This window comes from Danio aesculapii, chromosome 12 (assembly GCF_903798145.1).
Source record: "Danio aesculapii chromosome 12, fDanAes4.1, whole genome shotgun sequence".
Lineage (NCBI taxonomy): Eukaryota > Metazoa > Chordata > Actinopteri > Cypriniformes > Danionidae > Danio > Danio aesculapii.
The window spans coordinates 2790216-2817940 of record NC_079446.1 but is presented as its reverse complement, the minus strand read 5'-3'; the positions used below and the strand labels follow the sequence as shown (position 1 = coordinate 2817940).

Here is a 27725-nt window from a genome sequence, read left to right as displayed (position 1 = left end):
AGATTTCAGCCGCTCCCACTAGCCACTTTGGCAGTTGAAGTCAAAATTATTAGCTCTTCTGTGAATAGTTTTTTCTTTTTTTTTTTAAATATTTCCCAAATGATGTTTAGCATCTTTTACAGTATTTAAAAAAATGTTTTATTTAATCTAGAATAGATAAAATTATTTTAAAAACATTTGCCTAAACTTAACTTGCCTAATTAATCTAGTTAAGCATTTAAATTTCACTATAAGTTGAATACTAGCATCTTCAAAAAATCTAGTCAAATATTGTGTGCTGTCATCATGGCAAAGATAAAAGAAATCAGTTATTAGAAATGAATTATTAAAACTATTATGTTTAGATATTTTTTTCAAAACAATCTTCTCTCCGATAAACAGAAATTCGGAAAAACAATATTCAGGAGAGCTAATAATTCTGACCTCAACTGTAATTTTTCTTAAAAGTCACGTGAATTTAAATATTAATTGCAATGCGACACTACGAAACCTCAACTTCCATGAGTAATCCCTGCAACCCATTGTTTGCAAAAGTGGACCGAAACGAAAACAGCTGATGGAGTATACACTAACCTGCGCATTATTCAGTCACAAGATGGCGCCAAACAGTCAGAAACGCAAAGTAGCACACTCGCTTATAGATATCCTGAAAACTAACATACTGATACTAACATCTAAAAAACATACTGTTTTTTTACTCACAGGACCTTTAAGCACAGCCATTGAACTGTACCTCGGGTGTCTACTTTTGAAGCGTATTTTACAAAGCATGTCATGATTTTGCCAAGTACGATGCGATCCTGGATTAACATCTATGTTGATCCTGGAACATCATTTTTGTTCGAAACTGTAATCCATACATATTCCCTACCCCTAAACCCAACCATAACTGCAAATTATTCTCAAAGAGGAGAATAATAGATGGATAACAATCATGTAGAAGTGCAAGTAAACGTATCCCTTAATTCTGATTGGCCGATTGGAATGTTGTTCCGGGATCAACATAGATGTTACTTGCTGAAATCCGGTTGGCGCTTTTACAAAGCAGGTTTGAAATTTAGTTATGTAATGCTTACCTTCCATAATAGCTACTGGATCCTCCATTTTAGGGCGAAGCATATTTGGTCCAAACACGGTGGCCAAGTTCTGCACACCCATTTTGTTCTCATGTGAGTGAGACTGCACTTCGTCCAGAAATCTACATAGACAGAGTTCACTTTTAGCTCTGAACCAGGAAAATGACTTGACAGAAATGTGTCTAAAATGATTTTGCTGGACTTACTTGCATATATATTTCAGAAGGTTGAAATTGGCAGCTGGAAGTGTCATCACGAGCTTCCCTAATTCCTGTATTCCCTGTGGAAACATATAAATCCACTGAAGCAACCAAACTATTTCTTGCTTAAAGTGAAAATAGCAGAGTTTTTTGCAGAGAGTGAGTCTTTAGTAAGTGTTAAAAGTGTTTGAAATTGATTTTATTATGGGAATTAACCATTTCATGCATCTTCTGAATCTGTGCATGGCGTCATGTCAGCTGTGAAATATGTGGGAGGAATATTGGCCAGCAAACTGCATTCAGACTGTGACAGATTTCTGTTTTATGAGCACATAAATATGCATGTTGATTTTAACTGCTGAAATATTGTGCACTAATTCTAACACACACAGCTCGATACAAAACTAATTCTACAAATGAGTACAGGTCAGAGCAGATCTGTACATTCATTCGATATATTTAAGGCAGTTATTATTACAAGCCAGTTTCAAACTGATGACAATTTATAACTTGATGTTAATCAGGGTTGCCAGGTCTGTCTTACAAAACTAGTTCAACGATACTAGTTTAAATATAAAAAAGCAACATATGGTATCCCCCATACATTAAAAAGCATTTTAATCTCTCTGTTATTTTTGTACACAGTTTTAATGTAAAAATCAGATGAATATGTGGACCTGGCAACCCTGGTATTATTTTCGTGTAATTAAAAAAATGTAGTCAGTGAATATAGATAAGTTTCATGTTCGTTTTGTTTAAAAATGCTTTCTTTTAAAATCATTTTTGTAAAATACTAACTAAAAAATATTGCTCTATCTTAGTTTTAATATGGGACAGCATATAACTTAATGTTAACCATTTGTTTAGTAAATTACTAGCTGCACTACAGCATTTGATTACTAGCCTTTAATAAATGACAACTTAACTGGGAGTTTAGAATCATCTATTCGAGTGTAGATTTTTCTTATTATAAATTCCCAAGTTTAATGTTGAACATTTGAGAAAAATAAAATATTTGATTTATTCTAAAAATGCCTGAGAATATTTGATCCAAGTTTTTTTTAAAGGACAGGAAAAAAAAAAGCTAATTTGGAAATAATTTATTCCAATTATTATTACTAATTTGGAAATAATTTATTCTAATTATTATTACTAATTTGGAAATAATTTATTATAATTATTATTACTAATTTGGAAATAATTTATAATATTTATTATTACTAATTTGGAAATCATTTATTATAATTATTATTACTAATTTGGAAATAATTTATTATAATTAATATTACTAATTTGGAAATAATTTATTATAATTAATATTACTAATTTGGAAATAATTTATTCTAATTATTATTACTAATTTGGAAATAATTTATTATAATTATAATTACTAATTTGGAAATCATTTATTATAATTATAATTACTAATTTGGAAATAATTTACTATAATTATATTTACTAATTTGGAAAATTCAACTCAACAGTTTAACAAAGTGACTTTTATATAAATATTATAATGTATAAGAAATATAGATAAATAAGTTTGTAAAATATCAGAAAATGTGCTGGCAGCTTCTTACAAGGTTTTTGTACCATAATATACAATACCAACACAGACAATACATCTCTTTAAACTATTAAAAATGTTCACAAAAGTCACTTTATCCAACGTTTTAAGGTTAAAAGTTGTCAGAAGAAAGATCAGGAACTCATCATGCGAATTCAAAAGCATGAATAAACAGGGGAAAAATAAAAACATGAATCACAAAATACAGAAAACTGCAAATTTACTGATTATTAAAAAGGAATATCAAGTGTTTTGAATGTCACATGTTCACTAACCTCCTCCTCATCTTTGGTCAGGAGCTGAGCGCAGGTGAGGAAATCTTCATATTTGCAGAAGGGAACCACTGGTTCTGGAAGCTCCCTGAGATACAGCTTCAGCAGCGAAGCCACAGTGTGGACGTCAGTGTTACTATAGATGGCAAAAACAGTGTTAGTGCACTCAAAAAATAGATTTTTGCTGCTTGTTCAAACTACTTACTTAAAACGAGATGAAACAACACAATTCTTGAGGTTTTTATTGGGACAACTTTAAGTTCAATCCACTTTAATTTGTTACGTTAAACGATTTGCGTTGGGACAGCTTGAATGGAAACAGTCAGAGATGCTTTATTCTGCCTGTTAAACCACTGTTTTTCCAACACAATCTCACGGCAATTCGTAACTTTTTGATTTAGTGGCTAATTCGTATGAATTCGTACGATCTAATTCGTACGATTTGCTCATCCCCAAATGACAGTTGGGTTTAGGGGTGGGGTTAGGTGCCACGCCTCCTTTTTAAAATGGTACAATTTCGTACGAATTAGCCACTAAACTGACAAAACATAAAATACTTTCGTTTTCTCGTGAGATCAGGCTGGTTTTCCCCAGGATTCTCATGTTTTTTCACCATCCTATTCCACTGTCATCCCGTTTAAATGTTTTACTGCAATTCCCCCATATTTTTAATCTTTCTGTAAAATATGGCAGCAACTTTTTTATTATTACTGTAAAAATGTAATCCAAACAAACCCATTTGTGTTGGGACAACATAAGGTATTTAGTTAGCTATTGTTTTAGCTATTATAATTATAATTACTAATTTGGAATTAATTTATTATATAATCTATATTGCAAAAGACTAAGAATAACAAATATTTAAATTATTATTTTTAGCAATTATTTTATTGTCATTATGATTATTTAAAAAATATTTGTGATGATAGAAAATTTCGATTTCTTAACACTTCTGATGTTGGTGTTGAGTTGACTAAAAATTATTAGAAACATGTTTGAAAACATGCCACTTTTTATTTTATGCCAAATAAAATGACACTATAAATGACAACTTTTTTATTATTACTGTAAAAATGTAATCCAAACAAATCCATTTGTGTTGGGACAACATAAGGTATTTAGTTAGCTATTTTTTTTTTTTACAAATTTAGTTTGATCGAACATGAAACAATTAAGTTGTTATGGTTGAGCGTATGCAAGAAAGAACATTTGCAAAGAAGACACAATATGAACAAAGATGGCTACAGAACCTAAATCACAGCAAATTATACAGTTTAAAAAGGTTTAAAAGATTTATACCAATATTTTTTTAGCTGCAATATAACTACTAGAGTTTGTAAAGAGTTTACACACACACACACACACACAAAATAACTCATTCAATGAAATCAATGTAGTTGAGGGCAGGATTCCATCCAATATATTTGTCTAGCACCAACTAAAAAACTATTTACACAATAAATGCAGTTGAGTTGGTCCAACATAATTTGATCAAATAAAAGTGTAAAGTGTATTTTATTTAACTTAAACTCAAAGGTCTGATAATATCATGTATGTCTGTTATGTGTTGTGCATTGTAAAGTATTTTATCTTTATTTGAAGTTATCCTAAAGGAACTAAAAGAGCCATTTTGAAGCATATTTCATGAGTTACATTTGATTGAGACTGATCTCAGTTCTCATTTTAGGACAGTTATTGCTCACTAAGCAAAGCAACAAATATAATTTTTGCCAATTAAACTACCAACACCCAAAGCATGGCTGCTTCTGCAAGGTGGTAATCTCAAAACTCAAAGCATCACATGAAAGTGTTCAAACTAAAGTGAGGATTAAACTCACTTTAAATATCTAAGAGTACTTTTATTGTTAACATTTCCCTCTCTTAATTCAATCCCACGCAAAAGCATGCTGGGTACTACAAATCCACCAACCAGGTAGTTGGACCAACACAAAACGCTTAAGTTAACTTAATGGTTTACAAATTGAACTGGACTGGATCTAAAAAATAAATTGGCCGTTTCAAAAACAATCCAGAATGCTGGCGATGACAAGAAGAAACAGGTGACCCATTTCATGTATTATGCCCAGAAGTCCATCATTTTTGGAGAGAGGTGCATGAATACCTTGTAAAGATATTGCAGACCTAGTATGACTTTTGCCCAAGCTTATATATATATACTTGGTGACCCATGTCCCTTAAGCCACATAAATAAATCTGAATCACAGTGGGTACAGAGCTGTATCATGCTAGGCAGACGGGTGATTGTTAAAAACTGGAAATCTTCCAGTAGACCTCCGATCTTCGCGTGGATCTCAGAGTTAGGACGAGTCGCAGCTTATAAAAAACTCTCCTACAGTTTTCATCGAAGAATTGAATTTTATTTTGATAAATGGGGAAACTTTCTAAATTTCTGCGACCCACAATGTTAGCAAATATGTAACGAGACAAAATAATAATTAAGGTTATGACATTAGCAATGTCCCACCCACCCTGTTTTCATTTTCTTTTTCCTTGTGTGTGTTCTGGTTTGGTTTACTTTTGCAATTGATATGATGTTATTTATTTATTATGTTTATTTATTTTGTGTTGTTCTGCTTTCATGTTAATGCTCTGTATTTGATATTCATCTGCATTATTGAAATAAGAAAAATCAATAAAAAGTTCAAATCGTAAAAAAAAAAATGGCCAAAGAAAATTACAAGAATTGTGTTGTTTCAACTCAATTTAAACAGGTAGTTTGAACAAGCAGCAGTAATCGTTTTTTGAGTGCTTGTCAAAATCTTTGTGGTTTTTTTGAAAATGTACATTTATGGATGTAAAATTTAGCATAAAATTGTAAGAATTATTAGTAAATTCACAATGTTCAAAGAATAACCAAGGAATACAGTTATTGGGGATATATCTCATGTCTATGCTCGGAACAGTCGGTATACACTGTAAAAATAAAAATTATTGTGGCTTAAATTTCGTTTGTTAAATTAAACAAAATCTCAACTTATTTCAACTAAAAAAATTAAGTTAAACTTTGCATAACTTAAAGAAAATTAGTTGAAACCTGAATTACTTAATAAAATAAGTTAAAGTAACATAAAAAAAAACATTTGACTTTCATTCGTATCATTTCTTATAGTGCACCTGTCAAACTGAGGTTTATCTCCGCAGTCGAAGGCCTCCTGGAGATCCTTCACGAGGTTGGCTTGTCCTGGCATCCGGAAAAGTCCTTCTTCATCAAGGCCTTGTTCCCTGATGAAATCCACACACTGCTCCACTAAGAGAGGGGCGAGTCGAGGACCAAACTTTCTCTCATACTGTACGGTGTCTTCCAAGCGCTGCCCAAATATACCTGTGGAGATGCAGCAGTTCAGTGGCGGGCAACACAGACTGATGGGAATCCATATAAAAATGTATTACACTGTAATATAATGCTGTTTCACACAGTCGATTTGTGTCGGGACTACTTAATGGAATTAAGTTAAGTTATTAATTTTTACAAATCTAAGTGGATAGAGCATAAAGCAATTAAGTTGCCCCCCAAAAAAGTCAAGAATCGTTTCAACTCATTGTAAATGAGTAGTTTGAACAAACAGCAAACATCATTTTTGAGTGTACTATTGTACTTTGATATATAAATCAATACTCAAGTGATGCCATTCTTAAAGATATTCTTAAGCGTGTTTAACATCCACTGAAGCTTTCCAATCCACAAAAGATTCTTGAGGTACTTTAGTAAATGTTTCTTAATGTTATTAAAATGTTCCACATGCACATGTTTCTTCTAAGAGCCATGGCATTTAGATTATTAACATTTTCTTTACACTGAGAGAAGTTGTTGTGGTTTTAAAACCCCCAAATAGTAAGTATTTTTCATGACATCCCTGCAAAAGTCCTTTATTTAGAAGAGTAAAGAGTCTACCATGTTAAGTAGCTGGTTGTTTTAAGTTATAAGGAGTACCATGGCACTACTGTCATACATATTGGATAAAAGATATTGATTTAAGTCATTTATTTTTCAATAGTTTCTTCATAATTCTCATCACATCTTTTTAGATAATCATCTAACTAAACCAGTTCTTTGTAATGATGCTATTTTATTCGATTTTAAATATCCTAGCCTATTGTTAAAGATTAAAATAAAACGTTTCAGAAATGTTTAATCTGCATATGTAGGCGAATGGACAGTTATGGTAATTTTGGAAGTGCATTTAAAGGCAAAAACAAAATCACTTATAACCTGTTTATCATTTATTATTTGAATAATTTGTTGCACAATATAAACCCTATGGCAAATATATCGACACATTGAAATAGTAAAGGCTACTTAAATGTAATTCTGATAAAATAATCAACATTCTTGCATAACATTTAATAGAAATATTATTATTTACACGTGACTGGTCACTTCCTGTTGTCTGACTGACCTGCTTTAGTCCAAACGAATTTACACGAGTAATTCACCATTACGATGGAAGCTAGATTGTTTAAAAAAACAAGACAATAAACAAATAGCCTATTCGTTTCAGGAATATGTTCTGTTTTCCCCGACGTCCCGTCGGAGCATCTATTGCATCCGGGTTTTCTCAGGTAAGCCGAGTAAGTTTGTTTGTGGTAAAGTCATGAGAATTAATGTGGCGTTTTATCGGCACCAAAAACAAAATATATTTAATAAATATATTGTCATTAAGTTAATAATTCTAAATTTAATTTATAATCTTGGACTTTAAACAAGTGAGGTACAATTAGTTTTTTTTATTCGCACATTTGTTAATTTTAATGGTTTACCGTGCATGCTAATTTGAATATTTGGTCTGAAATCGCATTTAAGTATTACTTCAAAACAGCATTAGCACTATTTAATTGACTGTGAACAATGCTGTAGCTACTTTGATAGTCATCGGCTGCTAATATGATTTAGAATTTGCAAAAAGTATGTTTCTTAAGTTACATTATTAAGGACAAAGTCAGAATGTTTGAATGTAAAACCAACTTTACCTCAGTCTTAATATACCCAACTAACGTAAAGTGAATTTTCCTCTTGATATCTGTAGCCTACTTCGGTTGAATCAAGAAGGAAATGTTCCCGCCAGTATCGAGACCACGGTAAGAAAATCTTCCTGTCCTTTTAATCTATGTCAAAAGGTAACTTATATATATATATATTTATTATTTTTACTGATGTCAAGATACATTTTTAGAGTGAACATAACTTAGAGTTGAAACCTGGATTTGCTTTGTTTGAATGAACTTAAACTGTTGATGCAGCTCAGTGATATTTCCAATTGACCATTTCAATGTGCCCATGTCATTGTCCTATGGACATTTCCTGCTTGTTATTAAACTATTTCATAACTGTGACAAGAGGCAATTCAATCATAACTTCGTGGTAAAAATGATATCATAACATTATTTATCAATATGTGGCACTTTTTGGATTCTCAGAAGCTATAGAAATTAAAAAAGTACAACAAAAAAAATACCCTGGGACCATTGTTTTGTTTACATCCCTCAAAATGGATGCAGCCTTGATGACGCAAGCTGAGACTGCATATCTCAGTGATGCAATGTCTCACAATGCACTCAATGGAGCTAGTGACGTCCCTGTGAGGGTTAGGCGAGCGCATTAAAAAGCATTGGATGCAGCTCAGATTGCACTGCACCATATTTCTGTGTCTTAAATAAGTTATATAACCAGCAATTAAGTAAATAAACCACATATTTATTGTAGTATATGTGTAGAAACCATGCTTTATTGGTTGTACAACCACAAAACATCGTCAACTCGGGTGAGTAGTGGAACAAAAACGTTGTGAATTTGTGGTTACTAAATGGCTTGACTAAAATTCCCTTTTCTAATTTATTTGTAGTAAAACCATGGTAGTATAACATTGTCAAAAAGAATATGTAGCATGTGAACTTGTATTAACTTATATGTATAACTTGTATTATATGTATATTTTTCCCCAATTTCTGTTTAATAGAAAGGAGATAATTTTTTAATGCATTTCTAAACTAATAACATAACTCATTTCTAATAACTAGTACTAGTATTCAGTTTAAAGTGACATTTAAAGGCTTAACTAGGTTAATTAGGATAACTAGGCAAGTTTGCTCTGCAGACAACAATGTAGGGCTAATAATATTGACCTTAAAATAAATGGTTTAAAAAAATTAAAAACTGCTTTTATTCAAGCCGAAGTAAAACAAATAAGACTTTCTCCAGAAGAAAAAATACTATCAGACATACTGTGAAAAATTCCTTGCTCTGTTAAACATAATTTGGAAAATATTTGAAAAAGAAAAGAAAAAAAATTCACAGGAGGTTGAATAATTCTGACTTTATTGAACTTATTGAAGCTTGCGCTCCACCTGGTTTTTACCTCCTCCAAAAGGAGCCCAAATGACCCGTCTGATAGCCTTCACCCAGTCATCCATGTCACTCTGAGTGTTTGCCATTAGTAGAAAGGACTCGTGGCTCATCGCAGCCTTGTCTTTCTCACCAGCTGAGACAGAAAACAAGAGAGAAAGTTAGTGAAGTTATATTTCACCACAAATTTTAATATTATTCAAAGCTACTATTTAAATTCATAGTTCTTTTTAGCAAGACATTAGAAACATTTTACATGCAATAAGTCCAATTTTTAGATGTAAAGGAACAGCTCATGAAGGAACCACTTTTAAACCAAGCAGATTTTCTTTTGAGTCAATTCATTCATTCATTCATTTTCTTTTCGGCTTGGTCCATTTATTAATCCGGGGTCGCCACAGCGGAATGAATCGCCAACCCATCCAGCATGTGTTTTTACGCAGTGGATGCCCTTCCAGCTGCAACCCATCACTGGGAAACACCCACACACTTCAATGTACACACATAAACTATGGACAATTCAGCTTACCTAATTAACCTATAGTGCATGTCTTTAGACTTGTAGTAAATTCTCATTCAAATGTAGTAGCCATTCAGGTAGTTGGCAATTTCGGATGCAGCCAATGTGTTTTTTAGGAGAAATGTGTCTTTTATTGGTAATTATCACACACTCTCGGAAATAAAAGTACAAAACCTGTCACTGGTGTGGTACATTTTTAAATGGTAGACTTTTGAACCTGGCAGGTCCATATTTGTACCATAAAATTACTTATTAATGTCGACGACACTGGTGTAGTGGTTAGTGCGTCGTCACATGCACTCCAGTGCTCACGGCGACCCGAGTTCGATTCCCGCCTCGCGGTCATATGCCGATCCTTTCCCTCTCTCTCTGCTCCCCATGCTTCCCTGTCAATACTCTCTACTGTCCTATATAATAAAGGTGAAAAACCCCTAATTAATACTTATTAATACCTAAAAAGTTCAAATGTGTAACTTTAAAGGGACCAACTAAACCTGAAAGGTACAACATTGCACCTGTTTTGTACCTTTTATCTGAGAGTGTGTAGCAGTAAGACATATTTTAGTAGTACTTCAATTCGTTAGCATTAATCTGTAGTTCCCTCCAGCTGGCCGTCTAGATCAGCTAAACACGGCACAAGTCATGTTAATTTAAAGCAGACGGAGACAGAAAGAACCACAGTAACACTTCATAACATTTTATTCGCAACAGCGAAGGCAACAACTGCGCAAAGACTCAGCTAATTCAACTCTTCACAATGATAAAGACAAAGTCCTAAAGTAATGCCAATATTCTTCTGGTCAAATAAAATAACCAAAGCAATAAGTCTTGAGAAGATAAATGTTCACAGCAGTCTCGAATGAACTGACAAAACAAAGCACCGATGCAATTAAGATAATTAAAGCCGGCGGGACATCAGAGGCTAACGCTCCCACACAGAGTCAAGCCGTAATGAGGAGCTCTCATTTCTCACCGTGGTGTGGCATTTTGTCAGCATCCATGTGTCTTTAGGAAGTGTCACAATGTCTTGTGGAGAAGGAAAATGGGGAAAAAAAGGGCTTGTGGCTCAAATATTCTAGGGATGTTCTGCTTTTTCAAGCAGACAAATTGTGTTTATTAATTAATTCATTCATTTTCCTTCGGCTTAGTCCTTTATTTATCAGGGGTCGCCACAGTGGAATGAACCGCCAACTAATCCAGCATGTTTTATGCAGTGGATGCCGTTCTAGCCACAACCCAGTACTGGGAAACACCCATACACACTGGCATTCACACACACGCATACACTAGGGTCAATTTAACTTCAATTCCCCTACAGCGCACGTGTTTGGACTGTGGGGGAAACCGGAGCACCCGGAGGAAACCCACACCAATACGGGGAGAACATGCAAACTCCACACAGAAATGCCTACTGGGCCAGCCAGGACTCGAACCAGCGACCTTCTTGCTGTGAGGCGACAGTGCTGACCACTGAGCCACCGTGCTGCTCTGATTGTCAACCATTCTCAACATTTTCCCTTTATATTTTGCTCTTTGTCAGAAACTGCTTTGGGCTGCAAGACAAAGTGGATTAGTTTGTCAGACAACATTCCAGATTTTGGCTTTCGCTTGTATGGTGGCTGTGAGTTGCCTAAACACCTCTCCAAATACTCGCTATTGATGCAATAAATGGACAAAAATGGGTCGTGACCTGCGTTTATTTTTTAATGTATGAAAAATGTGGGTGCAATGAAATTTTGAGCTAAACTCTGGAGGAAAGTAGACTTCACAGGGCTGCTCGATTATGGGAAAAATCATAATCACGATTATTTTGGTCATAACTGTAATCATGATTATTCCAAATGATTATCAGTTGAAGTCAAAATTATTCGCCCTCCTGTGATTTTAATTTACATTTTTTTTATTTTATATAAATATTTCCCAAATGATGTGTAACAGAGCAAGGATTTTTTCGCAGTATTTCCTATAATATTTTTTATTCTGGAAAAAAAGTCTTATTTGTTTTATTTCAGCTAGAATAAAAGCAGGTTTAAATATTTTGAAACCTGTTTTAAGGTCAATATTATTAGTCCCCAATATATCTGTTTGATTGTCTGCAGAAGAAACTACTGTTATACAATGACGTGCCTAATTACCCTAATTAAGCCTTTAAACTGCACTTTAAGCTGAATGCTTGTATATTAAAAATAATATCTGTAAAATATTGTCATTATAGCAAAGATAAAAGAATCAGTTATCACAGATGTCTTATTAAATCTATTATGTTTAGAAATGGGTTAAAAACAAATCTTCTTTCTGTTCAACAGAAATTGGGGGAAAAATATAAAAAGCCGCTAATAATTCTGACTTCAAGTGTATGTATAGTTATTTTCCTCACTGTAATTAGGAAAAAGGAAATAAATAAAAATATTAAACAAACTGTGCTTTAAGCATCTTTCTTCACTGTAAGATAAAACCCTTTAATTATAACATAATCCTTCAGTCAAGAGCAGTGAGGGATTTTGTCCTTCTGTTGTTTGATTGTCGGCAGCAGGAATATTGCGCGCTGTCACTTTAAGAGCAGTTCGGTTTTGTACGGTTTAAGAGCAGTATCCTTTGATTCTCAACTTGTTTATTACATAAATGAGGGTTAATATGAATAAATAACACATTTTATCTGCTTTTATGCATTATTTTATTTAATTTTTTTTTTTACCATTTTTATTATTTGTTTTTATTTCTCTTATACTTGTTTCTTTTATTCCTGTTTATGTAAAGCACTTTGAATTGCCACTGTGTATGAAATGTGCTATATAAATAAACTTGCCTTGCCTAATTACTAAACACTGCGTTTTGACACAACTTGGCATGTATTTGACCATTAAAGCGCTCACATTATGATGATGTGTGTGCTCTGGTCGTCTCTGAGACTGAGCGTGCACACACAACAGCATGCAATCTCTTTCGCGCTTTTAAAAACATGTATGATTCGAATGTACATCAATGACTGATGCGCATCCCGTGGTGCAAACGTTACATTACAGTACATGCTTTTAGTCATTTTCACATGAAACTGAGCATTGCAGAGCAACAGATGTGTACAACTGCACTGAAAACAATTGTTCAAAGATGATTCCTTTGATTTACTCAATTTTTTTATGTTAAGTGGTTGTAAACAATTTATTTGGGCTGAATTTAAACAAACAAATTAAGTTGAACATTGATAAATTGAATTTGTTTGTTTAAATTCAACACAAATAAATTGTTTGCAACAGTTTTGCAATAATCAGTATATGATGCAATAATGGTTGTATCTCGATTAATGTTTTATTCATGATCGTTAGAAGCCAAAATCGAATCTGAATTTTGATTAATTGCTCAGCCTTACTTCACAGGCCATATTTGAGGATTCCACATACAAGTACTAGCATCCAATCAAGTGAATGACCACGTGAGACTATATGTGATTATAAGATTACAAACTCAGACATCTACCTCCAAGTTGACTTCCTTCAAAAGCAAGTTTAATCATTGAGGAGCTATGAAGGTTTTTCTATGCTGCTGAAACAATTACTGTTGGAATAGAGTTTTGCCGGTGCTGCAGAGGCACGTGGTCTGGATTATGTGCTGTAATTATGCACAGGCCTGAAGAAGCTTATCTTCATTGACCTTTCGAGACATATCACACGCAGGAGTGATTATGCTCCTTAATAACATCAACTGACAGATGCCACTTAGCTGCCAATCACTGCATGAAAATAAACCGGCTGAAGGATCTAATGACAACATCCCTAATTGTTACATTTACCCCTTTGTCAGTTAGTTAAAAGAGAGTAGAAGTAGTGGTTGTAGAGATATGTACAAAGTATAATGTACATCCAGCTGGTTTTTATTGCAGAATAAAGCCCAACATGCCTATCAGCAGCTGTTGTATATGACTGAAAGGCTATGGTTAGTGAAAACAGCTGGCTGTATGTACATTATCCTGCTTATTACATGACTACTTTCCACAAAACTAAACTATTAGACACTAAACATTGATCTAAGGTATAATAATCACAAGTTATACATTCAAACATTCCTGTATAATTAAACATAAAGCTTGCGGAAAGAATGTTTTTAAACAACAGCAACTTACAGTACACTAACCTACCTACGGTACCTATTATTAGTAGTAGTATTGGTATTAGTATTATTATTATGGAAAGCAGGGCTGGAGCAAGATGAACTGGCGCTCAAGGCAAAAGACCGAAAGTTAAAGCCGAAAGTTAAAGTGACCGGGCCACGAAGTTAAGGGGGTGTGGGGGAAGGGTGCAGGGGGTCGGGGTTTGGTCGGGGGGCGGTGGGTGTCGTGGACAAAAGTGAGGACCGGAGGGTAATGGGGCTATGTCACAGACGCCGCCCTCACTATTTTTCTCCCCTAGGCGGCCGCCTGGGTCGTCTCTATGGATGCGCCGGCCCTTTTGTGGAGGCACAGTGGCTCAGTGGTTAGCTCTGTTGCTTCACAGCAAGAAGGTCGCTGGTTCGAGTCCCGACTGGCCCAGTTGGCATTTCCGTGTGGAGTTTGCATGTTCTCCCCGTGTTGGCGTGGGTTTCCTCCGGGTGCTCTGGTTTCCCAAACAGTGAACTGAATTGGCTGGAGTGTATAAGTGGGTGTGTGAATGAGAGGGCTGGGAGGGCATGAAACATATGCTGAAATAGTTGATGGTTCATTCCGCTGTGGTGACCTCTAATGAATAAAGGCACTAAGCTAAAGGAGAATGAAGGTTTTTAACCAACGGAAGCCTACAGTACACTAATCTACCTACTTATTATTATTATTATTATTAATACTAGTATTATTATTATTAATAATAATAATATTATTATTATTATTATTATTAGTAGTAGTAGTAGTAGTAGTAGTAGTGTTTGTAGTAGTAGTCGTCGTCATAGTATCATTATAATTATTATTATTGGTAGTGGTCGTGGTCATTGTCGTAGTTGTTGTAGTAGTAATCGTACAGTAGTATTCGGTCACAAGATGGCGCCAAACAGTCAACAACATCAGAGTGGCCGATATTATTATTAACACTATTAAAATTTTTATTACTGGTCATAAATGTACTATTGTTTAAACATTTCTGTATTGTTGCACACCTGATGCACGATTGAACAAGCCATTCTGTACATAAATAACCAATCATCATCATGACCCAGAATATTTAGTTCTTTTTGACTTTTATATTTGACCCCTATGAAATTATGATTGTCTTTAAAATACTGTTACAGGAATGGTGGTGATGTAACAGTATTTTAAAGAAGAGATCATCACCATTGTAGCTGATTTTTGCATGTATGTTTACCTTGGGGTAGTGGTGGTTTGAGCCTCCGTGGCTTACAGCAGCCCTGTCCCATGATGCACTGGAGGAATTGAGCGGGTACTAATGTTGCGCTTTTTTTCCAACAAATTGGACATGAATCCAGACACGGCACATGAAGTCCTCACACCACATAAAAGCCATTCTGCCAGCGTGTTTGTTCAAACCACCAATTTCCAAACAAATCCTAAATTCGATTATACTCCAAAACTGTCCCGAAGAGGATGAGAAAAAAATCATGGAAATCCACACTGTAAAGTACGTTCCTGGAAAACCAGCGAGCAGAAAAGACTATGATGTCCGAGTTGAGCTCAAGCAGCACCACTTGCCTTCTGTTTCTCTCATTCCCACTGACTTCTCACGGTAGACTGACAGAATAATGAGACGGCCTGCTCTGTTAGTCCTTTCTAAACACCTCAGTGGACTTAAACAAACACCACACCAGATGCATCCATCTCAGAGGACTTTGCTGAGGCAAAATGAAGCATGAGTTAGCAGGTCCAGAAACTGCCAGGACTTGCATGTGTCACAATCACAATCATGTTTTATCCCGATATTCATCTAAGCTGCAAAAAGGATGCTTTAACAAGTGAAGTTTCATAAACTAATTTCGAGAGGAGCACGTGATATGACTGAGCACGTCTGGCCGCTGTAATCAGTAATAATCCAATCAGAGTGATCCTAGTTTACTATTAATGGATCATTTTCTCCCTACTGTTTCTATCTTCGTTTGGAAGAATCCCACCTTCCACCCCATCTCCTCCTCTTCCTCCCTTTTCTAAAGGGGGAGCTCTCGAGACCTACCTGATCTCGGATCTCCTGATATGCTTATCGACCAGGCGGGAGCCCTGGGCTCAAATATCTCCGAGCTCAGGGTTCTCTCCCGGGACAGCATACCAAACCTGCATTATACGCCAAGCATATCTAAGTGGGAACTCTTGAAGTATAATAAAGAATACTCAGTGTATTGCTTTATTGTTATATATAACAAAATTAAATAGCAAAATGATTATAAAGTACAATAGGTAACCCTTTACAACAATGTCTCATTATTAAATGTTAATAGATTAACATCAGCAGTGAGGAAAAAGCCAGATTCATTAGAGTTACTATGTTGATATTAGTTTAGTGCAACTGCATTTTTACTAGTTAACTCAATATAATTGAACTAATACGACTGTGATTTTCGACAACACATTTTAATTAATTTAAATTTAAGTTTAAATTAGCTAAGATTAATAAAAGGTTTTGTAGCTGTCATTCAGTTCAATTAAACTGAGTAGCCTTATTGTACAGTAATGCATTTTCAATCAATATTTCAGCATGCAGTAGGCCAGATTAACATGTGAAAAAATGAACTATTAAGCTGACCTATGAAGTCTTCAAGCATTTGGTGTGTGATGAACACTGCAAATGCAATGTTAATATTCTTAAAAGGCAATCTAAAAGTTTAAATTATATAGAATTATTCACAGTATTTTGAAGTGGCCGTGATCAATATTTTGCATGGTCATCATCATATAGAATTATTGAATATTGGCATATGTCTAGAATGCTGTATTCGAAATGCCTTGCAAACATAGACACCAAAAAATCCCAATATATTGCCAGGCTTTTTCCACTGGTTGCACTTGTCATTAGCTGTTTCCATTCAAAAATGTGAGTTAATTTTATGCCCAAAGCTGGAATATTGTATAAAAGACGTGCGAATAAAGCAGCATTTCCATCCAACGAGACAAAGTGAACAAAATCGTCACTTCCTGATTAACTGGCGCCAAATATCAACAGTAAAAACGGAGTTTGGTGCGTTAGGAGAAGCTGCGAGAATCTTTTCTTGATTTAATAAATTACTTGCGACTCAGAATGCTGACATTGAATGAACATGCGGTGGCGTTTAAAGACGCGGAGTACAGACGCTTTTGACAGTTTTGGAGGTCATTAATAATAAAATAACACTAATACTGAAATAGTTACAGCGTTTTAGAATAACCTAAACAACATTTCAGATGTTTTACAACGTGTTCACCCTGCTGGTTTGTCCATTCACACACATATTTTATCATCGCATGATCTCTCATAACAAAATCACATGATGCACATACTAGAATTTGATCTGTAAAAATGTTTCCATCGCAGTTTATGCGCATCTTTTCTTATCGAATAAAAAAGCTTATCCGACTAAGTTATGCGCATGTTTTTTTTTATGAGCATTTTCAAAGTTTGTTCGTGTCTTGGCATTTCCATCAAGCGTTTTTTTTATGCGCATAAAAATAGGTGGATGGAAATGTAGCTACTTATATCCCTGCGCTGAATGCCACTATTGTTGGATATTTTGGGATTTTATTCAGACTGAAGGATTCAAAACGTCACAAGATTTCTTTATTTTCATGCAAAACGGTCAACCTCAGTTTTTCCTCGATTTACTTTAGAGTCATTACAGCTATTAGGGATGCCACGATACTCAATATAATACTGAACCGTTTGCTACGACCTTCGGAAATTGCGATTATATATCAATATTGTATTTTGCGTTTTGCACTAAAACATTGCTCTTTGTGAGTAAATGTGCCATCAGTGAGAGCTAAAATTAAGGATGCTTTCACATGAAAATAAAAGTCGCGATTCCTGTTAAAATAAATTCATAAGCTTTTGTTATTTAAACATCGAACCTTAAATCGCAAAGAGGACTTGCACGGGAGATCTGAGAAGTGCCTTATCTGAACAGGTGAATGAAAGTTACGTTGCGCAAATTAAAACTTAAAAACGGTAAAACTATTATTATTATGTCAATGTGTGCCTCAGAACGTAAACGTAAGCATCTTATTCCTGCTGCCTGTGTTTTTAATATTAATCAAACAACAAAAGATAATGAAATCAGTACAGTATAGTTCAATAATGGTTAACCTTTTAGTTTATATACATTAGAAATTATATACTTTGCGCAGTGTTATTGTAGCAGAGGCAGGACAATAGCGACATGGTCTTTATTAGGGTTGGTTGATGTCGACCAATTTGGCGTCATACAATGTCTAATGTGAAACATCGCGATGGAACATCATATGAAAAGCGGGGGTGGGGGTTGGAGGCGGTGTTTGACAGAGTGCGTGCGACGTGTCTGAAGAGCGAGGAGGGATCCGGTGGTGAGGGGTGAGAAAGGTGCCCGACTTATTTGAGGACCGGAAGGGAGACGTGCGATTTCCGGGAGATTATCACTCATTTGCGGGCATCCGGGAGACTCACCGGAACATCCGGGAGACTTGGGATGTCTGAATATCGCTTTTAACAACTATAGTAAGACGTGATCCAGCTGTACATCCTTGATAAACTGTCCGACATGCACTGCTCACTGGAGCTTAGACAAGCACGTGGCTGTGTGTGTGGTCACGTGATGTGCGTTTTCAGCGGACGGAGGGCTGTTCGAAAATGCTAGGTAAAATACGGTGTGGATGTGGATCACTTTCGTTCTAAAATGCCATTCGTATTAGTGTAAACAGGGCATAAGTGTGTATTTTTCGCGAGCGGGTTTGCGACAGGGGCGGGGCGGAGGATCGGCGATGCCGGCTCAGCATCGTGTTGTCTATTGGCCATCGACGATGGCATTGTCTATCGGTCCAACCCTAGTCTTTAGCCTCCTGGGTAGAGCAACTGACTTCCGTGCGGAAGGTCGCTGTTTCGATCCCAGCTCAGAGCGGGTTGGGTGGCGTAGGACCAGCAGTGGTTACATTGGCGCTGTGACCCGGATGGGAGTTTAGGGGGGGGGTGAGTGGAACAGATACCAGTTGGTGAGATGCTATGCAAGGAAACCTCACTCCTCTGACCTCTAAAGGTGCTGTAGCGACAGATGCTAGAGAGCATGGTCTTTAGTCTCCTTGTTAGAGCAACCGACTCCCATGCGGAAAGTCGCCGGTTCAATCCCAGCTCAGAGCGGGTTGGGTGGTGTAGGACCAGCGTGGTTACAATATGTTTGATTATATTAGTCTGTTTGTATTGAACATTTCATAGCGATACCGTGACCCGAAAACCGAACCATGAGATGTCTGTATTGTTGCGCCACTGTTAGCTGTACATCATACTTGTTATTGTTTTTACTTTTTCATATTTGGTGTCAAAATCAACAACAGGTCAGGGATTTCCAGACAAATGCAGCATGCACTCATTTAAAAAGCATGAGGCCTTTCTGGAAATTTGCTTTGTGTCATGTTTTATTGTTTGCTTCTCATGAAAACGGGGCTTTGCCAATAAGGTTGTTTGACTTAAAGGAGCTGAAGCATGCCGGTCAGACGGAGACTGTGGTTAAGGGCTCTTCTCTGGGGAGGAGATGCTGTGTTGACTGATCTAATGTGAGAAAGTGCTGCTAATGTTCCTTGCTGTGTGTGTGTGTATTTCTTTTATTTGGTACATTACTCAGACTAATGCTGTGTTCAGTTATCTAAATGTCTGAGATGCACTTTAGGGGGTGGCACATCGATTGAGCGATGCATCCAGGTTGTTGAATAATGTAGAAAAATTCATTATTAGAATTTGAAATGAGCCTTTAATGAAAAAGCGGTAACACTTGAAACCTTCATGGGTAATGCATTATGAAGTATTAATAATACATGCTTTCATAAATAAATGTAAGTAAAGTTAAAATAGATATTATTTGCAGATTCCTTTTGGTTGTAATGAATAAAGGTACTAATGTATTATGGTAACAATGATCAAACAATACATTATATAACATGGGTAGGGCAACGGTTGACACATAGCTTTAAGGGAACTGCAGCCGTTCTTAAATTAAAGGGCACATAGTTTACCTCTTTTTTAATGATTTAATATTAATATTATGGTTCTTCTGAGTGTGCCAGTTTAGGTTCAGTTCAAAACACTTTTTTTATAATAATGTGTTAAAAAGTGTCATGTTGGGGGCGTGTCCACAGCTCGCTGATTTATGGGTGTGTTGCTTCACATGTAAATTAGTTTCGGCTTCCGGCCAACGTAACAAGGGGGCGGGGCCATGAGCTCACCTGCTCTGCGTTTGCAACAGAGTCTGAGAAGGAGAAGGAGAGAGAGGATCACCATTCAGTCGTACATATACGACTCGGACACAGACCGAGCAGAGAGTACAAAATCATTTGTGTCTTTGTACAGTTTTACAGCCAACTGTGTGCTAGTTTTAAGTACCGAGCTTGTACACCGAGACTAATAACCACGCACACTGAATTAACTTTGACTGAGGCACCGGATGCGCCGCTCGAAGCCGCGACACGGCACACCAGACATTCTCTGTGGCGCGACAGAGACATGAAGTGTCCCGAATCGTCGCGCCACGCATTTTTGAATTCTGAACAGGTTTCTGCAGCGGTCCGCGGCGCCCAGCCGTCGACTTGAGTGTACCCTGATAGAAACCGATGTTTATAATTCTAAAACGCATGCTAGTTAAGATCACAGGCAGCTTCTGGGATCGCGAGAAATGCAAACGGCTGAAGTATAAGGTAGACTCAATGAGAAGTACACATGTTTGCAAACCTACCTAAAGATACAACCAATAATTCCGATTAGAGCGATAATGTGGAGAATATTGATCTTGTGTTGAGCCCAATGAGCCTTGCATCTAAAAATAGAGCTAGCGTGTTCCTTTAGTGATATCGCTTCGACTCACGCTGAAAATGGCGGACGTGAATCAACAAACTGAGGATATGATGACGCGCCTGTCAATCAATATTGGTGGGCGGGGGGACCGCTCTCCTACATAAAGTTGCGGTCGGCCTGAAAACCGCTCCAATTGGTCCACCGTTTTTTATGTTGTTAAATTAAAAAAAAAAGCACTGGGTGTGTTTAAATCACCCTAATATGACGGTCTATACACCATACATGCACACATGTCTGTCCAAACAGCTTGAAAAGTAGATTTTTTACCATAGGTGCCCTTTAAATTTCAGCGTGCTTTCAAGCTGAAATAAAGCGAAAGCATAATTCTCTTGAACAGCTCCTGCAGTTATATCACATTTGAGATCGGCTCTTTGATGCTACTTTCACTTCAGAAACATAAAAAATATGGGAGAAATACGGGAAAGTATTTAAATGGCATGATAGCGGGATAGAATGGGAAAAGATGGGAAAATCCCAGCAAAAACGGGAGGGTTGACAGGTATGCTGATTTGTTGTCATGAATTTTTTACAGTGCAGCAGGTATTATTTACATAACCAGGATCTTGATTATAGTTATTTTACACATATTTTCCAATGACATTGCTTTCTGTAACTTAAGCACACCAGAAGCGCACCTAGAAATGCAATGCTTTACATTTTAATGTGATTCGCATGTGCAAAAGTGAGAAAGAGGCATACTAGGCATCATCTTAAGAGAGAGAATTTAATATCTTGCAAATGTGAGTGGATTTGGAGGGCATCTGGAGGTTGGCTTCAGTTAGTGGATTGAGAGGTGTGCAGTTTACAGCACAGCTATAATTAGATATTATGCCTTCTTTGCTGTGCTGTTAAAATATAAACTCACTGCGAGCCAAACCGCAAGTCTTGAAGAGCTCTGCCGGACGTCACACTGCTGTGATATTTACTTGTCATAAATAAAACAAACAGCATTCACCATCAGTAAATCAGGTTGAGGCATTATCACCCAAACGACCCATTCTGTAGGCCTACTTGATTTCCCAACTCTCAAAAATCATAAAGGCAGTGTTTATGCTGCTTTCAGTACAGGATAGTTATGATCTGAGGATCAGCTCACCTGGCAGGATCTCAAATAGGTGTCGTCCGGGTTCTTCTGGGTTTGCCGTCAGCTCATTGACTTGGCTGCCCTTCAGTAAGATGCAGCCCTGCACAGATATGAAGAGTTAGCAATGCATCACTTAACCTTTATTGACCTATAAAATCAATCAAATCTGATTTCCACATACACTCAGATGTAATTCTTTAATCCGCATTGCAATCTTATGGACATTTATCCAGGGATTTTGAGCCTGTTGTTTTATTAAAAGCTTAAATTTGGTGTTATTGCACATATTTTGAGTGCCTCCTCCAATTAGATAAACTATGAACAGAATGAAATTCAGAGATTATTTATTCTCCAGGGACACACAAACTGAATGATTTAGGCTCAGAAAATCCCTAGGCCTCTTAGTCAGGGTGTTGAATATGTTGTTTGGCTGAATTTAAGATTTCTTTTGGACAAGATATGAAGCAAATAGTTATTTTATTGCAGGTTTGCCTATATTTTCTCAAGAATCACTTAATTTTTTTTTGTAGATAAAAATCACAAGCTTTAGTGTTTCTTTTTAAATTAACACAATGCTCAAAGACCAAGAAAAAACCCCCAAAGGCCAGCTGTTTGGACTACTGGATATGCAGATTACTGTAATAATCAATATAATTATAGTCAAAGACATTGTTTTCTCTGTGGTGGGGCTGTAATACTGTATATGTGATTGCTGCAAAAAGGGTTGTAATTCTAAAATGTGACCCTGGAGCACAAAACTGATTGCACGGGTATATTTTGGCAATAGTTAAAAATACATTTTATGGGTCAAAATGATTCTTTTTTATGCCCAAAATATTAAGTAAACATCATGTTACATAATGATACTTTGTAAGTTCTCTATTGTAAATATATAAAACTCAATTTTTCATTAGTCCTTTAATTTGGCCATCTTTAAATGCACCGTTCTCAGTATTTAGTTTTTTTTTTACGCTTAAATTCCAGATTTCTTAATAGTTGTATCTCAGCCAAATATTATTCTATTTGAACAATTTCTAACATGCATCAGTGGAAAGCTCAAATATTCAACTTTCAGATAATACCTCAATTTTAATTTATGACAATTGTGGTCCATAGTCACAAATTCAAAAAGAAAGGATTTGTTTTTTTGGTGATTTTAAAATCTTATCATGCATAATCATGCCTAATAAATACATTACAGACATACTCTGTAGTAGCTTCAGTGGTCCATACACTGTAAAAAATGTTTGTTGGGACAGCATCAACTCATTCATTCATTCATTCATTCATTCATTTATTCTCCTTCGGCTTAGTCACTTATTTATCAGGTGTCACCACAGCCGAATGAACCGGCAACTATTCCAGCACATATTACACAGCGGATGCCCTTCCATGTGTTTGGACTGTGTGGGGAACCGAAGCACCCGGAGGAAACCCATGCCAACACGGGGAGAACATGCAAACTCCACACAGAAATGCCAACTGGCTCAGCCGGGACTCGAACCAGCAACCTTCTTGTTGCGAGGCGACAGTGCTAACCGTGCTTGAATCAAATAAATGAATTAAGTTAGCTGATTAGTTTTTACAAATTTAGATAGGACATAAAACAATTACGTTGTCCCCCAAAAATGTGTTTTCATCTGATTTTAAATAAGTAGTTTGAACAATCAGCAAACTAATTTTTTTTTTAGTGTGATGTTATGCTGTAATGCTAATCAAAACAACCCTAAAACTTAAACATCTTACATTTAGGTGATTTTAAGAGCATTTCAGAAATTGTAATTATTATGTTTTGTCATTAGAAGAATCTGATTTAAATTGAGATCTTATTTTGGTATCTTATTTGATTTCTTTCACTAAGTGAAGTTTTACAAACTAATTTGGAAAGGAGCACGTGATATGAGTGATCGTGTCTGGTCTCTCGTCCGTAATCAGCAATAATCCAATCAGATTAATCTAAGCCTACAATAAATAGACCTTATCTTCGTTTTGGAGGAATGCTTCCTTCCTCCCCATCTCCTTATTTTCTTCCCTTTACCAGGGTGAGGTCTCGAGACCTTCCCGAACATGGACCTCCTGACATGCTCATTGACCAGGCGGGTTTTCTCCTGGGATAGCATGCCAAACCAAGAAATATCTAAGTGCGAACTCTTTTTTTTAAAATTTTTACACTATTTCATGAATCTGAAATCTTCCTTAAACCAGTGTTTCCCATCCCTGTTCCTGAAGACACACCAACAGTACGCATTTCAACCTCTCCCGAATCAAACACACCTGAATCAACTCATCAGAACATAAGAAGAGACTCCAACACCTGAAATGAATGGGTCAGGGAGACATCCAAAACATTTACTGTTGGTGTGCCTTCAGGAACAGCGTTGGGAAACACTGCTCTAAACAATCGTTAATAGCCCAGATGATGCATGGGGATGTAGGCTCTTCTCCGCACACTGTTCAATATGCATGCTCTCCTTTTATCTCAGTGTGCGATTCGTTATGAGATTTGCCTACACAGCCCTTCCACTTTGAGTCCCATTGATTAAAGGCAGGAAAAGTGGGTGGGATTGACATTTTCACACACATCCTGGCCAGCGCAGCATGGGCACAGATTAATGGTGCTTGGATGAGTATTGACAGTCTGCTGCTTATCACAAACGCCAGTCTGACTGACAAAGCCGGACACTATTGATTGGTTATTATGAGATGCTTACGAATCAGCAGCAGCATCACAACACTGCAGGTGGAAAAAAGCATTCAGCGAATATTTGCCTTATGTAATATATATATTTATAAAATATATCAATATCAATGCAAGTGGCGCAGTAGGTAGTGCTGTCGCCTCACAGCTAGAAGGTCGCTGGTTCGAGCCTCGGCGGTGTCAGTTGGCGTTTCTGTACACTGTAGAGATATGAAGTGATTGTAAGAAAGTGCATGCATGTATCTAAAGATGAACGTACCTGTGGTTTGGTCTCCTCCTCGTCCTTGTAGAAGAAGAGATGGTCGGCACGCAGCACAAACCAGCGCAGTTGCCAGTTCTTCATGATGCTCCTCTGCTTTTTCAACCAGCCGGCCTTTAGCACCCCCTCCTGGAGACTCGGTGAGGTCGGCCGGCATGAGCCGCGGGATGCCTCTCCCATCACCATGCTCTTGGACCTGGCTGTAAATGAAGAAATGCGCATGACAGTGAGCATATCTAGTAGACATGGGACGATAATCTGTTTCAAGATTTAACGCGATTTTGGAAAAGTCAAAGTTTTAAAACCGCAAAGTTTTTCTTTTATTCATTCATTCATTCATTCGCTTTTCTTTGACGGAGTCCCTTATTCATCAGGGTTCACAACAATGGAATGAACCGCCAACTATTCCAACATATGTTTTACACAGCAGATGACCTTCCAACCCAGTACTGGGAAACCCCCATACACACTCATTCATACACACACTCATACACGGCCAGTTAAGTTTCTTTAGTTCACCTATAGCGCATGTGTTTGGACTGTGGGGGAAACTGGAGCACCCGGAGGAAACCCACGCCAGCATGGGGAGAACATGCAAACTCCACACGGAAATGCCAAATGGTCCAACCTGGACTCAAACCAGCAACCTTCCTGCTGTGAGGTGGCAGTGCTGACCACTAAGCCACCGTGCCACTGGGCCATCTTGACCTTCAAAATCTTTCAGAAGCAAAGGGGAAAATTGTCATCATTTGCAGAGCTCAAATAGGAGAGTTGTAGGCTATCGCTTGACTTCAGAGGACATCGTGAGTCATTCCAACCACTTTTATAAGACATTTATGTGGCGCTTATGTCTCTTTTTTTCAAAGTCTGTCAGCTTCAGTCTCAATTTTTGACACACAGTACAAGCATGCATGGAAAAAAGCAATCAGTTTTGTTTAATCCGAAAAAGCAAGAAAGCAGCAGGAAAACCATGTAGCTTAAGGATTTTTTTTTTTATTTGCATTTCATGGTGACTTTCTCGCTTTGTGATGCAATTTTGATGCAAATTAGTTTGCAAAATTTCTTTGGTATTAGGCCTGTCACAATACCTATTTTTTGTTATGTAATACTGCACCAAAATATATCGCGATAAACGATATTATCTTCATTTTAAAAGCATTATAACGACTTAATAGCACTGCAATGCAGGTACACTCTTCCAAAGAACACATCATATTTTATTCTTAAGAATATTTCATTTAATTATTGAAAGTTTAACAATTAGGCACTGGAGTCAGAATGTGAAAATGCATATCCCAAATAAATAATAATAAATGTTAAGAAAAAGTGCAAAGTAAAGAGTAACAGAGGCTGTGATATCTGCTACCAGATCTATTTTCAGATTAGATATTTTTAGCATGTTTTACTGACTGTAAAATGCTGTTTATTACTACGTCTGACTTGTTTGTTATTATATAAAAAACAATAGAACTTGGACAAGATCAAATAAATGTGGAACAAAACTAGATTAACCATTAAGGCAGGGGTGTCAAAGTCAATTCCTTAAGGGCCGGAGCCCTGCAGACTTTAGTTCCAGCCTTGCTTCAATACACCTATCTGTAGGTATCAAACAAGCCTCAAGCACTCAATTAGTTTGATCAGGTTTGTTTAATTAGGGTTGGAACTAAACTGTGCAGAGCTGCAGCCCTTCAGGAACTGACTTTGACACATGTGCATTAAGGTCTGTGTTAATATTTTAATGTTTAATAAGACATTAGGTCTATAATATTACATAAAGTGACACATTATTATTATTATTATTATTATTATTATTGTTTTTCATGTTGTACAAAGGTGGCATGGTGGCTCAGTGGTTAGCACTGTGGCCTCACAGCAAGAAGATCGCTGGTTCGAGTCCCGTGTGGGTCAGTTGGCATATCTATGTTGAGTTTGCATGTTCTCCCTGTGTTGATGTGGGATTCCTCCGCGTGCTCCGGTTTCCCCACATGATCTATCGGGTAACTGAATAAACTAAATTGGCTGTAGTGTATATGTGTGTGTATGAATGAGTTTGTATGGGTATTTCCCAGTACTTGCTGCTGGAATGGCATCTGCTGCGTAAAACATATGCCGGAATAGTTGGCGGTTCATTCCACTGTGGCAAACTCTGAAATAGAGACTAAGCCGAAGAAATAAAGACAGCACGTTCTTCTCTGTCTATTTTTCAACAGGCTTTAGAGGTATCACCTGCATTTAAATGATAGAGAGCTAATTATAATTAACAAAGTGTAACGTTTCACGTATGTTTTGCTTGTTCTGTTTTGCGTGCTCTTCTCTTTCTTTTCCGCTGTGTGTCCTGTGCTGTTTCTAGGTGTGCAACCATTGGTCAAAGGAGCTGTCAATCACCATCGACACGCTAATCAGAACCAGGTCCGCTTTGTATAAAAGCCGTGCGCTTGTGCTGTTCTTGAGGAGTGCTTGGCTCACAGCCAGTCTCCTCACTTGTGTCGGCCAGCCTGTTCATTCGTTTATTTGTTTGCGATTTGCTGCGTTCTAGTTTTCTCTTTATTAAGAGACTGCATTATTAGATATGCTTGTGCAGCTCAGTTTATTATCTTGTGAGAAGTTGAACGATCTTTGTGAGAATTGGATTATATGAGATTTTGTTTTGCTAATGGCTAACAGTGTGTACTTTACGAGAACTCTGGTAATGTGAGCAGTTTAGATTGTTTATTTGTT

At 36.7% G+C, this 27725-nt stretch overlaps 1 protein-coding gene across 1 annotated transcript in view; it reads right to left on the bottom strand.

Annotated features, from left to right (window-relative positions):
• The window catches only part of si:dkey-191m6.4 (rho GTPase-activating protein 22), a 47547-nt gene that overhangs the window by 8098 nt on the left and 11724 nt on the right, over positions 1 to 27725 (bottom strand). Inside the window, exons 2-8 of the mRNA XM_056470001.1 lie at positions 25008 to 25207; positions 22063 to 22150; positions 9490 to 9612; positions 6251 to 6458; positions 3119 to 3251; positions 1283 to 1356; positions 1077 to 1198 (exon numbers count right to left, since the gene is read on the bottom strand). Coding sequence (XP_056325976.1) covers positions 1077 to 1198; positions 1283 to 1356; positions 3119 to 3251; positions 6251 to 6458; positions 9490 to 9612; positions 22063 to 22150; positions 25008 to 25207 — 948 coding nt within the window. The remainder of the gene's footprint in view (positions 1 to 1076; positions 1199 to 1282; positions 1357 to 3118; positions 3252 to 6250; positions 6459 to 9489; positions 9613 to 22062; positions 22151 to 25007; positions 25208 to 27725) is intronic.